The 15,551-nt window shown below is 35.8% G+C and overlaps 1 protein-coding gene across 1 annotated transcript in view; it reads left to right on the top strand.

Annotated features, from left to right (window-relative positions):
• Nucleotides 1–342: 342 nt before the first annotated feature.
• Nucleotides 343–15,551, top strand: part of WDR60 (WD repeat domain 60) — a 34,338-nt gene continuing 19,129 nt past the window's right edge. The window contains exons 1-9 of the mRNA XM_010297258.1: nucleotides 343–393; nucleotides 4,541–4,594; nucleotides 6,196–6,352; nucleotides 7,196–7,248; nucleotides 7,864–8,184; nucleotides 9,912–9,970; nucleotides 11,771–11,828; nucleotides 13,954–14,043; nucleotides 14,859–14,936. Of these exons, the coding sequence (XP_010295560.1) occupies nucleotides 343–393; nucleotides 4,541–4,594; nucleotides 6,196–6,352; nucleotides 7,196–7,248; nucleotides 7,864–8,184; nucleotides 9,912–9,970; nucleotides 11,771–11,828; nucleotides 13,954–14,043; nucleotides 14,859–14,936 (921 nt within the window). The remainder of the gene's footprint in view (nucleotides 394–4,540; nucleotides 4,595–6,195; nucleotides 6,353–7,195; nucleotides 7,249–7,863; nucleotides 8,185–9,911; nucleotides 9,971–11,770; nucleotides 11,829–13,953; nucleotides 14,044–14,858; nucleotides 14,937–15,551) is intronic.

The following is a 15,551-nucleotide window of genomic DNA, read 5'->3' as shown; positions in this document are numbered from 1 at the left end:
TGGGAAGCGGCCAGGGCTCTGGGAAGCCGGGCGAGTTTGCCGGCGCCGCCCAAGGCCCGACTCCTGCGGACACGGCGCAGGGGCTGCCCAGGCCTCGCCCCTTTCCCTCCTCTCCGGGAGGGGGGCCTGAGGAGGCGCTGGGGGCGGTCGGCGCAGTCTGCTCGGCCTCTCGCTGCTCCCGGCCCTCCATACCTAGGTGTCTTGGCCCTTGCCAAGGCCATCCGCTCATCCGGCCGCGTCTCGCTGCCGCCACTCGTGTCACCTGGCGTTGACTGAGCCAGGGAATCTGAGGGGGCCCAGACAGGAAACGGCCCTAGTGCTTCTGCTGCCCCTGCGAACCCCATGGCGTCCCTCCGGCAGCTCGAGTCCCCTTGTTTTGTCACTCCGCGCCAGGTGGCAGCAGTGGGGAAGCCTTTATTCCTCTAGCAGAAGGATGAGGCCCTATCAGGCACAGATCTTTCTGCCAAAGAGGCTAGGTGGTTTATGAAAATATCCAAAGCTGTTAATAGTTCATACTGTAGATAAAGTGTATTTAATAATTGATACTGCTGTAACCGCTAATTGTTGGGGTTTAGTTCCTTAGGAACTCACATAACTTTTGCATGATGGTGTTAAATTATTAAAGAGTTTGTAGAGCTCCAGAATAAAGGAAACAAAATCACACGGACATGTTAACATCAATTATTGTGTTACATATTCACTTGAAAAAGCAGAAGTATCAAGTCACTTTGTCACAAACTTTATTATTACTGTTATGTGAGTCTGGGTTTTACAACTAATTAATTTGTGCTGATGCTGAATAGAAGACGGAGTAGAAAATAGACTGGCTGGGCAGGGTACATGATATAGTATGTTAGGACGACACTAAAATTTTAATTCATATATCATTTCATTATATGTGGTACATCAATAACCTCTTTACTGAAAAGAGGTGAGTTAGTGAATTGTGATAGAAAGTTAAACTTTGATCTAAAGTTTTTCAGGTGCGTTGGATAAGAGTGCCAAAGACCCAGAGGCAGTCATACTAACAGCCACACTGTATGAGAAGGCTTCCTTTTCCTTTGTCTATTCTGTCAAATCAGGTGTATCACTCGTGGTGTTTACCTATTTGAGGGCTCTCAAATAGGCAACTCGTATTGAAAATAAAGATAAATATTTGTATATAAAAAATAAAGTCCTTTTTTTCTGGCTTCAAAACTACAGAAATTTCTCACTGTTTTTCTATTTAATTTTCTTTAGAATTTTAATTAAATGAGTTCTTGATATTGAAAACCCGCAATTTTTCTAGCTTGTGAGTAAAGAAACCCTTCTTGATCTCTCTTTGAAGCATTTATGTGAAGTAGTGTGGTCACTTGTTCCAGTAACTTTATAAGGCAACATACTTATTGATTAGTTTAAAGGACAGATTTTTAAATGTTAAACATTTTCATAACATGTTTTGAGTTCAGTAAATCTGTGGAATTTTATGTGAGCTGATGAGCTCCCTGTGCTCTCGGGTGGATGAATTAAATTAAAATCCAGTGTGGCTTAAATAACTAATCTTAAACTGGATTTAAGTGATTATATAAGGACTTCTAAATTAGCAGAGAGGTGAGAAACTTGAGTAAATCCTTTTTAAGTTTGTTTTAAACATATCTTTTTGTGTATACAATGATTCCTGTTGTGATAGGACAAGGGGTAATGATTTTAAACTAAAAGAGGGTAGATTCAGACTAGATGTAAGGTAGAAATTTTTGACAATGAGGGTGGTGAAAGCCTGGCACAGGTTGCTCAGAGAGGTGGTAGATGCCCCATCCCTGTAAGCATTCCCGGTCAGGCTGGACAGGGCTGTGAGCAACCTGATCTAGTTGAAGATGTCCCTGCTCATTGCTGGTGGTTTGAATTGGATGACCTTTAAAGGTCCCTTCCAACCCAAACTGTCCTATGGTTCTGTTCCTCTACTTACAGGGGGATAGTTGTTTCAAAGGTAGTAAGTTTCTTTAAAAAAAGAATCTCTTTTTCTATCTGTTTGTTTGTTTGTCTCTTGCAAAGGCAGAGAATTAAGTGGAAAATCATCCTATATAAAATCAACAGATTATAGTGATGGTGGTGAGATGAAAACTGCAGACCCCAGAGAAGTGGCAGATGCACCTTTTTGGGCACCAGAGAATCATCTCTAAATGTTTGCTGCGTGCTTTCTGCCAGAGCGTTGAAATAAATCTCAAACTACGTTATCTGATATTGTCTCTTGGTTGTACTGGTTTTAGGTTATTAACATCATCAACATTCTTTCTTTGTTTGCTGATATGTACCTAAATATTGTCTAAAACCAAAACATAATCATATATATTAGGGATTTTTTAGTAGGTTACTAATTGAGACTATAATCCAGCACTCTGTTCTCTCCCCATCCATATCCTTCCTTCCAGCTTACCCTCACACAGGTTCTGTTGAACTTCTTAGGCTTTGTTTAAACTTCACTCAAGAAAATTATCAATTTTGGTTTTACTTTCTCATCTGACTTTCTGTAGTAGTAAATATTTGTACTTTTTTGCCTTTTTTAAGGATCAGAAGAAAATAAGACTTAAAGAGCACACTCTTTTTGTTACAAAGGTTGCCTTCTTGGCATTTCTGATCGACTTTAGATGAAGTTCACCAGTCCACTACAATCTTCTATAAAATCTAAGTTTGATAAGGCAGGAATTTTTTCATGTCAAATAATTAAAAAATAAAATATACTGCTAAAATGCTTCTTCCATATAATGAACTAGCAAAAAAAATGGGTACCATGTGATTATTTTCTTCTACCAGTGCAGCTCATCATTCAAATATTTATTAGCAATCATTTTGTTAATCTTTGGTAACTTTTATCAAGTCTAAATTTTAGAATAAGTGTGGCCTTGTCATGTCACTTTGAATATAGTCATCATCCTTCAATGAACAAGTTAAAAATATGCAATAGATTAAAATTCCTCATTTGCTTTAGTCATCTCAAACAATATGATTTTTTTTAGTTTAATCTATTTAGTAGCAGCCAAGCAGTTAAAGGCAGTAACTCTGCAAATGAGGGTAGAAGAAATATAACCTGTTTAATTAGGGAGAAGTCTAGTGAAACAATATGCATGTATACTCTGATTATTTTAACTATCTTTTTACTTTTTTCTTCAGTGCTACATACAAATATTTCATATGGCAGTCAACTTACACATGTGGTCTGAACCATTTTAAAATATTAAGTGACAGTTGGTTGAAAAACTGCCAGCATTTTTTGAGATGCATTCAATTACTAGACCAGAAGCTTCCTTGGTTTGCTTGAAATGCACAGTAATCTAACTATTTTTAACTTCTAGTGTTTAAAAATCTAACAAAAATGTGTTGTTGCTATGTCCGATCCCTACTGATGAAAAAAAAGGATTACATTTGTCAGGGTATTTCTAGATTCACTGCTTGCCTGAAGTGTTCTTACAGGTGAGTTTGGGGTGGCTCAAATGATACGTCTAAGGGGAAAATACCATATTTACTGTTTGCTATGTGAATGGGTTCTGTTAGTGGTTCTGCAGAAGAAGAATCTGGGGGTCCTGATGGACAGAAACTTGAACATGTCATCAGTGTGCTCTTCAGGTGGTTCTGGCTAACCACATACTGGTTATGTGTATCATCAAGGTCACACATAGCTAGCATGTATAGGGGAATGACTATTCTGCTCTAGTCAGCACTTGTGAGGTCCTGTCTGCAGTACTGTCTGGTTTTAGGGGTCCCCAGTACTAAAGAAACTCCAGCAAGGCACTGAGATGGTTTGGGGGCTGGAGCCCATGACATATGTGGGAAGGAGGCTAAGGAGCTCTTCAGACTAGAGAAAAGAAAACTAATAGGGGATCTAACTGCTGTCATCAAGTATGTACAGAAGATCTGTGGAAAAGATGGAGATAAAGTCTTCTCTGAGATGCACAATGAAAGGACAGAAGGCATTGGCCCTAACTATCCGCAAGGGAAATTATGGCTTGTTATAAGAAAACGTTTTCAAATGAGAGTGGTCAAACCTGAAAACCAGGTTGCCCAGGCAAACTCCAACCTCAGAGATATTAAAACCTCACTTCAATAAGTCCCTGACCAGGACTTAATTTGAAGTTAGACCTAATAGAGCAGGAGGTTGAACCTAATGACATTGATACATTGGTTACTTCCCAAAAGTGGCCTGGCTGCGTGCACCCATTTGGTCTGTAACATAGCTGACTGGCTATCATTGGAAGGCCAATTCTGAGTCTTCTTGAAGGGCCGTGCTGTCATCCAGCATGGGCATTGACCTCAACTGGTTACCATGTGTATACAGAGCTGGATAACCCAGTAGAAGTCTGAGCTTCAGGCTTCTTCCAGGTCCAGTCAGATCATGTGCGCTGTAAGTATACACATTAAAACTAAACCAAATTAATATTTACATAATGAAATTCAGTGGTACTTGCCATATATACCTTGATCCTTTCCTTTGAAAAACTATTCTTTAAGTGATTTACTTCTTGCTGCAAATTGATTGCTCATTCTTTTGCTGTCTTTTCTATTCTAGAGGAGAACCAAAGAAGATACTTGGAAATCAGAAGAACTTAGGAAACATCTTAGGGTAATTTTATTTTACGTCTTATTACTTGTGATGTTAAGTTACTTTACAGCGATGGAATTTGTTAACAGTCTAAACACAGAGGGTTGACTGCTTGTTCTACTAGCCAATCTGCCTTGTGGATCTGTAGTGGCTCTTTAAGGCTTTTTGGTACACTAAACACTTTAAATCTGCATCACTGAATACAGACAGCACAGATCTTTAATGTGTAGCTGTTAACTTCTTTGCTACAACTGACTGTTCTGGAATCTGTCTAGTCCAACTGTGTCTGGACACTGGCACACTCAACTGTTTCTAGCTAAGAAGTCATATAAGATTACTCTACAGATTTCTTAATTAGGTAAGTGGAACAAATACCATTGTGGTGGTATTTGCACACAGCACACAATGGGATCTGACTTGCTTGCCACCCAAATCCAAGTTACAGCTCTGCTTTATATATAGTTACAGCTCTGCTTTCTATATAATTACTCAGTTTCCTACATGTATACTATATATTGCATTTGTTATCATCATCTACCATGTTTGTCATGCACTTTTAAACTGCTTAATTACTTTATCCACTGTTCTAATAGGCATTCAGGTTCCAGTCAGTAACAGCACTGATACTCATATTAGTTTTGCGTTATATATTTTAAAAAGCTTTTTCTAATATGTATCTTCTTTTCTATGTCTTGTGCAGATCTTCATTAGTCCTTTGATAAACTAAAGCATTCTACTTGTTCATGTATGACTTAGCTTTTTACTACCTAGCTCCCCATTACTTCAGCACCCGTGCTACAGCATAAGTACTTTCTATTTTTTAGACATTCGGTAACATTTCCACTACTTCCATGTAGGCTAAAGCAAACAAATTTGGGTTGAAATGCTTTAGTTCCAACAGAAGTGGTGTGGTTGGACTTTAATTTCTGTGAAACAGATGGATAAAGTTTAATTCACTTTACTCATTGACTGTAATCAAAGCAAGTTCTGTTTGTTCTGCAGAGAGTAAATAGCTGAAATCGTGGAGGTAGTGAAATCAATGGGAGTTGTGCTACTTGCTTCAGGAAGGTTAAAATATAATCTCTTATGACTTCAGAAAAATGCAGGAATAGTTACATCTTCAAAGGATCTAGGCCAAAAACTCTTTCACAGTTTTTATATGCTGCTTTGTGTTCAAACAAAAGCTACTCTTCTATTTTAAAGGCAGCTGCAGGATCCCCAGTTATCTATCATTATTGTTTATAACGTATTTTATAAGGTGTCCCAGTTGCTATCTACATGAGCTAACAGCTTTGAGATACTTAGTTAATTTTTCAACCTAGCTCTAAAAAGAATGCACAGTTCCAGAATAAATTTTCTTTTTTTACCAAATTCTTTTCAAATACACTGAAAATGCAGCTTATTATTTATTTATTTTATTATCTCTTTTTATAATAAATACAGACATAACATTAGCAATTTTACAAAGTAAGCCTAGAAATATATCATCATTTTAATACTGTTTGGGAAATTAAATTCATACATAGCAATCCATTATTTTTTTCACACAAATATATAGTGTATCTAAGTAGATTGCTGAATTATAATAATAGACTTTTTAATTTTCTTTTTTTTTATTTCAGGCATCACAACTAGGTAGTCAAAATGAAGACCAAAAGCACAGGGAAAAGAAACTGCAGAAAGAGAAGTCTGTTCGTGACACAGACACTCATAAACATGAACACAAAGACAGAGGGAAGAGCAAGGAAAGAACGAGAGAGAGAGAGAGATTTATATCTGGTGAAAGAGACAGGGATAAACAGAGAGAGAGAGAAAGAGGGAAAGAGCACCAGAGAGAAAGAGACCGAGAGAGACAGAAAGATAAGCTTCAAGAGTCAAGTTTGGAGAAGGAGAGATACAGTGTACTAAAAGATAAAGACAGGGAGAGCGATAGAGAACGAGACAAAAAGCATAGGAGACATGAGATAAAGCAAATAGATACACAAAATAATCTGAAAACATTTGAGGGAATAGATAAAGAACATCACAGAAGAAGAGAAAGCAGGCATCGTTTGGGTAAGTTGCTTTGAGTTGGTGGTGTACTTTGAAATATTTGGTATTTAGATAGAAATACCCTGAAACCATACCCCATCTGTACAGAGAGGATAAAGACAGGCAGATGTAAATACCTGCTGAAATGTATATCTTTACCGAATCTTGTGATAACCTAGTTTTATTTTGGTACTTTTAAAAATTTTGATGCTCATTTCCCTTCCTCTGAAGAGAGGGTGAATGTCACTGTTTTTGTTGGTCTGTTGGCTTGAAGAGAATAAGTACCTTCCTGCCTAGGCATTCTCTGCTGAGTGATACATTTGAATCCCCGAGCTGCAGGGTGATTGCTGAAGCTGGTAGCACGTGTCATTACTCTTACCATCGAGAACAGAGGGATTCATTAGGAAAGAAAAAGGAATTCTCCAGCTTTGGAGAGAGAATTTCAACAGAATATTAAGTTATCTTTAGAAAGCTCTTTTGTTTTAGAAAACCCATGTCACTGAAATACTATTTTCTACATGCTAGAGTTAATTACGTACAGATTTTCAGTATAACAAAATTTGCTCATTAATTTATCCATACATTTTCTAGAGGAGGAGAAAACAAGAAGTGAAGAGCGAGAAAGAAGACATACAGAAAAGAAGGTAAAGGAAGGGAAAGGAATAAAGTGTCTCATAATGGAGTAAGATAAAATCGTAGAATAGTGATCAGACCCCAGTTCCCAAGAAATCCAAGAGATGCATGCATAGTAAGGTCCTTGCAAGTGTACAAAACGCACACCAACAAAATATATCCGAGCCTTGTCCACTTTAAGGACATACTTCATTCTTTTTTTAAAGTAAAAGTAAAATAATATTTGCATAGCAAGCATTGCTTTATTTTTGTACAGCTACATCAAAATTTTCCATCTGCTATTTATGCCTTTATTACAAGGATATTGGTAAGTATACATACTATTTTATGTTAGACCACCTACTAAACAAAGCATTAGATTTTTGTGTGAAGAATACATAATCCAAAGAATTTTCTGTAGCAAAGTACACGATGTCTCAGAAGAAACATCAGAAGCTCAAGTGTTATGAGAATGTGAAACTTGCTATTGTAGGAGATTAAAAAAAATGGGTGGAAGATCCATGTGGTAGAAAGAGATTAGATACTTATAAGTCCGTCATTCTAATGGTCAAAAATTGATAGATTTGTGAAGGTAAAACAGACCTGAAGAACCTTCTAACTCTTTAATGTTATTTTTCTCTTTCCAGGATAATGATACCAAAAAGAGTATTGGCAAATATTTAGCCTACAAAGCTGAAGAAGGTGAACATGTACACAAGTTACAGAAAGATCTGGATAAAGGGGGAGAAAGAAGACACAGAGAAAAAAAAGAATATTCCATTAGGCCAGGAAAAGAGAGGCTTTCAAAAGAGAGGAGTCATAAACGTTATGAAAAGGAAGAGGAAGAAAAACATAAATCAAAGAGATCTAAAGAGGGATCTTCCCATGGAGACAGAGGAGGACAACCAGCAGAAGCTAATGAGAGAGTAAAAAGCAGAGAACATGAAAGAAAGAAGCGTGATCTAAGGGTTAGTTTTGTTAAGGCTTTAAATCATTACCTTATAACTTCCTTTAATTATTGATATATCATCATTGATAAGGCAAATAATAAAAATACTAGGATTATAAGTCAACATTTTCTGAAATTTGAGGCTAAAGTGCTAGATTAAAATACTACATCTGCATTTAAGTGTCCTAAGCTAGAGCTGGTTCCTTCCATGAAATTTCAACGGGAAACTTGTCCATATGTTAGAAATGTATTTTATTTATAAAATTGTTTATTGCTATGACTTTTGAAATTTTTACTAACACTTTGAAGTGGAGATGAGATTAGGCTAGAGGTCTGTTAAAAATGTATTGACTGCCTTTATAGAAAAAAAATACCATTTTAATAAAAGCTGTTTTCAGTGTTGCCTATAAAGGGAGCATGGGTATCTAACTCGCAAGTAGACACATGTTTTTTGCCTCTACTTCTGAACCGTTAGAATATCTTTAATGTTTCTAATACAGAGCACGATGTTATATTCTAGAGACTTAATCAAAACTTTAACATTTTTTACTGGTTTTTATAATACAGGTACTCATTCTACAAGAATGAGAGAAGAAATATATAGTAATTTGTAATTCTTAAAATCAAATAGCTTTTATTGAACATAGAACAATTCAGGTGGTCTAGGGTAGTTTCTTCTGCTGCCTAAGGAGTTAACGTGTAAGCTTCTCAAAGAAAAGTTCAGAAATATATTTTCTAGTGAAAATACTAGGCATCTTCAGTATAGGGGCCCACCACAAGTGATTCCTGTAACTGACTTTCTGTGGTAGAATTCAAAGTCCATCAGGAGCTTGCTCAAGATTTGACTTCCTTGGAACTTTACTCAAGTAGCTGTTGCTGAATATACTCACTGATGCTTTTGTCTCAGAGTTATGTTTCTTTTTGTGGTGTTCATGGATAGAGAAAAGCACCATTATCTTAAAGAACCTGTTGACTACATTTCCAAACTTAGGCAAACCTTCATAATGCGGAATTTTAAGAGTCAAGCCCCTGGGATTAAAACGGCCTGAGACTGTTCTCTGTCCATGAGTCCAACTGATGTGAGTTGTTGCAGTCCCATACTATTAAAATCTCATTCTTTGTATGCAGCCTACGCAGGTCAGCCCTTAAGCATTGGGGGTTTTGGCGTTTTTTTGTTTGATTTTGTTTTTTTGTTTAAGCTTCACATACTAATGTGAAGGTATCCTATAAAAAAGCCGGAATTTGCTCTAGTAAGGCATTACAAGGTTTTGTTAAGCAAAGAAGACTCAAGATCCCATCTTGTTTCCTTTCTGAAATGTACTGCAGAAGGGGATGTAGCCAAACTTCACTCCCAAATATTTAATATTTTAGGAGAAGCTCCTATTATTTGTATAGTGTATCTTTTATGGATGTTTATTTTCTTTGCTTACCGTATTTAGGAGGAGATTAGTATGATGTTAGTTCGTACACTGAACTTCTTACAAGCAATGACTTTTAATAAAATAACAGAAGTTATTGAAATAATTCATTAGAAACCTTTCTTACTGTTCACTATCACTATTACTAATGTGATATATACATATTTCCTCCCAGCATTTATGATACATGAATGAAAATAACAGAAGTTATTGAAATAATTCATTAGAAACCTTTCTTACTGTTCACTATCACTATTACTAATGCAGGTTCATATACATATTTCCTCCCAGCATTTATGACACATGAATGTTGTGACTTCTTTTACAGAACAACGAATACAAAAAGGAGGAGAGGATTCAAGAAGAAATGAGCCATCAGCATGTAAGGTAAATTCAGAGATTTAAAATAAGTATCTACTGTATGGTGTCTACTAAGATTCAGTCACCACCAAAACAGTAAGCATGGATTCTTGATCTCAAATATCTAGGCTGAATATATTTTTTTTCATAGGCCCTTCGTACGATACTATAGCAATTAAAAAAAAAAAAAATCTGTGTTTTGCCTCTAAGAGGATTAATATAAAAATGTATGTATTTGTATTCCATTTATTATTTTTTTTCTATCCCAGGATAGCAAGAGATATTTTGCAGTCCTTGCAAATTACATATATATTAATCTGGGCACTTCGTTTGGGAGACAAAAATGCTGTATTGTACCACCTGGAAATTCACTATGCAGTCACATGGACACATGTAGGGTTCATGATGAACTACATAGGGCTCTCTTATATTGTTTATTCGAACTTTAATATCTCTACTTAGTTCCTACTCTGGTTGGTATCTAAAATATTAGATAGATATAGCAAGTTTACTGTTGTATGTGAAAGGGAAAGGTCCAGGTCATCCTCAGTTGGATCAGTAAAATTTCAGGATGTTATTTCTAAGTTTTGCTATTAGCAAATATAAAATCTTGCAGAAGTTCTCTGTATATTCTAGTTCATTTTGCATTCTTTAATGCTTCAGCGATGTGAAATGCCTATACTTTCTGCAGTGTAACTCTCCAGGTATGTTGTCAGTCACAGTTCTCATTCTTAAACTCTAGTTTAGCTTCCTAGCCAAATAGAAGACTGGCATGCCGGCTTCTGGGGACACTGACAGAGATGGTGAAGTCACTACCGCTATTGTCTGAGTATTACTACTGTTTCTTAAGCACAGGACAGACCACTTTAGTTGTAGTGAATTTGTCATTGTGGAAGTGTATTCCTGTACAAAAGAAAAAAAAAAATACTTCAGAATACATATGTTGGGATGCTTCCTAGCAGCAGCGCTCAACTGTGTCAAGCAGTGCCAAACATACAGGTTATTTTTGAAGCTGTTGCTGATGGGTATTGTGAGGGAGTTGTTGCTTGTGTATATCTGGGAAAAACATTAGCCATTTCTGAATGGCAAGGAAGGCAATATGGTTTATTGGGATGTCCCAAAACCTTGGTTTGGCCTCAAGCACTGTCGATGTTGAATCATTCTGATTCGTTATGAGAAGATCCAGCCAAGTTTTTATTTTTGCTGTTGCCTTTCCTGATGTTTGTCAGTCTCAACAGCAGTACATATGAACACCCTCTTACTTAAGAGGTCAGAACATTCTCTTTTTGAAGTCCAATACTCTACTTATAAAATAATCAAAGAGATTGTTAAGGAGCAGAGCTGGTTGTTGATTTTCTCCTGCTCTCTGACCCTGATTGTATAGTCCTCATAAAAAAAAACCCTGAATGAAAGACCAGATTTGAATTTCAGTCTATGGTTTATAGCTTTAAAGCACATTACACCAACCTGATCTTCATCTCCAGTTTGCTGCAGATTATTAATACATCCAATAGATGTGTGGGTTTAATAGTTTTTTTGGTCCTTACTTTTTCTTCCATTTTGATGCAATTATAGGCATTAAATTTGGACAAGGTTTTTGCAGTTCTTAGCTGATTAATCACTTGGCTGTTTCATTATCATTTGGTATCATAAATAGAAATCTATAAAACTAGTTGTAGAAATATTTCAGTTTATTAGAAATTTTCAACAGTTTTTTTCCCTTTCAGGAAAAAAGACTTATTTTTCTAAAACAAACAAAAAACCCAAAACAAAACTAGTGCTTGCTTCTGAGTTAACAAATAAAATTTATATTCTCTTTTTCCATAGGATTGTAAAAGATAAAGGAAAACTCATTGAAGAAGAGGCAAGAGACACCAGACAAGAGGTAAAACTATTTCGCTTTGGAACTTAGAATGTTGCTTTTTTCTTGGGTTTAATAACAATTACAATATGTATTTCAATGTAATGGTTTTCTAAGATAAGATGAGATTTATGTGTATTGGTCTTTAGGTATCTCCTAATCTCTTCTTTCTGGATACAACGTTAGAAGATTGATTTATTCTGTATAAATTTGCTAAGCATTGAAGATAGCCATCTATTCAACTGTATTTCAATATCTTCTATGCTTGAAAAAATAATTCTTAATAAGTGGGAAGAGCTTAGACATGTAAAAAAAAAATCATCTAGACATACCTAAAGTATATTATTCCTTACTATAAAGAGCTGACAGGCAAATAGTATGTAGTGTAAGCCAACTAAAATACAGCTAGCAAGGTACTAGATGACCTTTAAAGGTCCCTTCAAACCCAAACTATTCTATGATTCTATTATTCTGTGTCTGTAAAAACAGTTGCCATAAGAAAGAGGAAGGTATTTTTTATAATGTACAGGTGCAGACAGAATCAAATTTTCAGCAAATCTGAAGTGCAAGCTGTATAGACCTGGGTTTATTTGGACTGCTCTGTGCAGATACAGCCTAATTTTACCATAAAAAGTTTTAAAATATTTTGTCATATTTTCAACAATTTGTAGCCATCCCCCAAAATCCAAATTCTGCTTTGGAATGTTGTAGGATTATGGTCCTGATCTAGGAAAAAGTAGTAGTACCTAATGAAGATCTCTTTTTCCATATTCTCATGCTATGGGCAGCCATACATCTTTCAGCCATGTATCTTTCAAAACCATACTAACTTCTATTAAAACCTGGCTGTTTTCATGCCAGAAATACTTCTCTTTCAAGGATGCTCTAAGGCATCTGTTAATCTTTTCTTCTAATTTCCAATACGTTTCCATTATTGTTGCTTTAGCCGTAGCGTTTAGCTCAAATACTTTTTTATGGTTTTCTTCCCAAATGAGCTTATAGGAAGCATGTTTGTTTCTTCTCTGACTTAATTTTCCTGACCTATACAAGCTAAATTCTGCACACGTGTCATCATTCTAGCAGCTGTCGCTTTGTCTGTTTCAATTTGCATTAATTCTTTTTGAATATGGGTGACTGGAGTTGAGCACAGTACTGAATGTGAATTTTCATCAGTGCCTTGTGTAATACTGTACATGACATAAACACTTACCTGTTCCTGAAAGAAGTAGCTTTCTGACATATTCTTACATTTAGTCTTCATGGCTCCTACCACTGTGGCTAGCAGTCATCCTGCATCAACTAATATGTTCAAACTGTTCTCTTCCTCTGTTGTTTCCAACAGCTGAAGTTCCAGGTAGCAGCTAGCATTGATGCTAATCTTTAAGGCCCAGATTCAGCTTACCTTTAGGAGTACATTGTCTGTGGTGAGGACCTAAATTTCCCTAAATTTCATGTGTAGTTTATGGAGGGAGATAGGCAGTTCAGTCCTTTTATATTTGGTCTCCTTTTCCATTATCTTCTCTGTCTTCATTGCTAATAGGAGAAAACCTAGGAGGGTGAGATCCCTACTCAAGAACTGACTCAACAGGGATAATTAAATAAAACTCCATGGGTTTGCACTTTATGGTATTGAGTTTCTTAATATATTTGTTACTCCAAATGCCACAGTCATCCAGGTATTCCAGCATGACTTCCTAATCCTGCTTCGTATTGACAATATGTTCTCCTTATATTCTTTAAAGTAGGAACCTAGCTGTGATAGGATGATTCTGATTTCTGATGAGAATATAGGAGGTTCTTATGAGGACAGTAAGATTTTGACAACTACTGACAGCTGGTGGTTTTTAGTGTGTAAAAACTACATGTGTAACAGATGCAATGTTATAAACGTACATGTGTTATTAATAAAAATGACAGCTGTATAGGCATACTCAGAGATTATTATAGTAAGGTAATAAAGAGTATAACTATCTTTAAGGGTGTGTTACTACATGTGTCTGACTAATGGAATAAGGATTTTTAAAAAATTCTACATCGATTAGTTACTGTTGGGTACCTGCAACCTTGCAGGCAGAACAAATCAGGGAAATTTTGCCCAGTTTCGCCTGGATGGACAACCTGACTAATATAATTTATTCTTGATCCAAAGATTGATCTGAGAAATGACAAAAAGCAGCAACCAGAAAGACTGAAGTACTGTAGTCCTACTTCTAGGTGTCTGATGACTGTGAAAAGTAAGGTATCCATAGAAGCTGTTTACTGCTATATATGTCCTTAACACTTCAGAAAGTACTACATTCTGTGAAAACGATGTGGCTCTAGCTCTTGAAGAATCATGAAAGGATTAGAAGTGTGCCTAACTTCGCGTTTTACAACCAGCTGCTGTCCTTTAGTTTTAAGTGTAGAAGCAGGTAATAGATGTGCTGGTACTTTTCATAAAACCTCACATTTATTTCCATTTTGAAGTCTGTTGAAAACCCTTACACATGGACAATTTAGTCTATGACTTTGAAGAGGCTATTGAAGGAAGAAGCTAACTAAAGATTGGATGGATCAGTGTGTGTCATTTTAAGCTTTATGTTTGTTTAGGGTACATGATGTTCCAACATCTGTGCTGTTTTATTAACAGATTGAGTCCCCCAGTATAACTTAGGTATATGGATAATTTTGTGTAATCCTTGAAAAAGTAGAACAGTCTTATTTTGTTGTTACACCATCATAAGAGCTACTGTGTACTACTGAAATTATAGGCAACACAGCAGTTTTTATGTCTTTCTCAGTAAAAATACTGGTGGGAAAACAGTTGGTCTTCCCAAGATAGGATTGAGTTCTGTTTTGTGTTCCTTTTTTATTATTTTACATCAGCAATTATCACTTGTTAATATGCTTTTATTTATATTTCTAAACTGAATTTTGTTTTATGTTTGCTTGAAAATGTAAAAATACCTGAGAAGAACAATTATTCATCTATCTTTATGGTAAGATTTGGCAGATAAAGATTTAAATTTTTTTTTGTAAGATTATGTAACAGTTTCATTTCTTTTTCTTGTTTAGGAAATGAAAGATACACACACCTATAATTCAGATACAGGATTTGATAACTTTTCAGCAAATTATGAAGATGATTTTGAAGTAAGTAAAAGCATACAATTGTCCTTTTCTCAAGTATCAAAATGCTGATTAACTTTATTCACAGAAGTCAAAATTACAGGATGTTACATGTTTTTTACTACTTCTTTTTTGGTGACAGTGACCTTAACTTGGTTAACAGTAGATAATAAGTAACTAAAATGGTATGTAGAAACTGCTATACATTTACTTAGTGTTCATCAGGGTGTGGGAACCAACTTTTGCTTTTGAGTTGAAGTCTTCACAAGATGTTCTGTTTGTCTCTCTGGATTTCAATTATTTAAATGATTTGATGTGAAAAATGCTGATTTTTTTAAAATAATAGAAGCAAATAATCAGTTTCAAGAGGAAAAAAGAGACTCGTTTTTCTTTGCAAAAATATAGTAGAAAAAATATTGACACACAGCAGTCCCTTCACTAATTTGTTTAATTGAATTCTTTACTTTTAACTCTATTTTGTTTACTTTCACGTTATTAAGATAGAAGAGTGTGCTGAATGTGCTTTCATGGCTAGCTGAACCAGCTATATCTTTGTTTAGCGAAGCTAGAATTTATCTCCACTTACATTAGGAGTGATGTCCACTGTTGAGCTGTTAACTATAGTAGCCCTTTACCATT

The sequence above is a fragment of the Phaethon lepturus genome, unplaced genomic scaffold (genome assembly GCF_000687285.1).
Source record: "Phaethon lepturus isolate BGI_N335 unplaced genomic scaffold, ASM68728v1 scaffold19091, whole genome shotgun sequence".
In the NCBI taxonomy this organism is placed as follows: domain Eukaryota; kingdom Metazoa; phylum Chordata; class Aves; order Phaethontiformes; family Phaethontidae; genus Phaethon; species Phaethon lepturus.
This window is presented reverse-complemented; position numbering and strand designations above follow the sequence as displayed.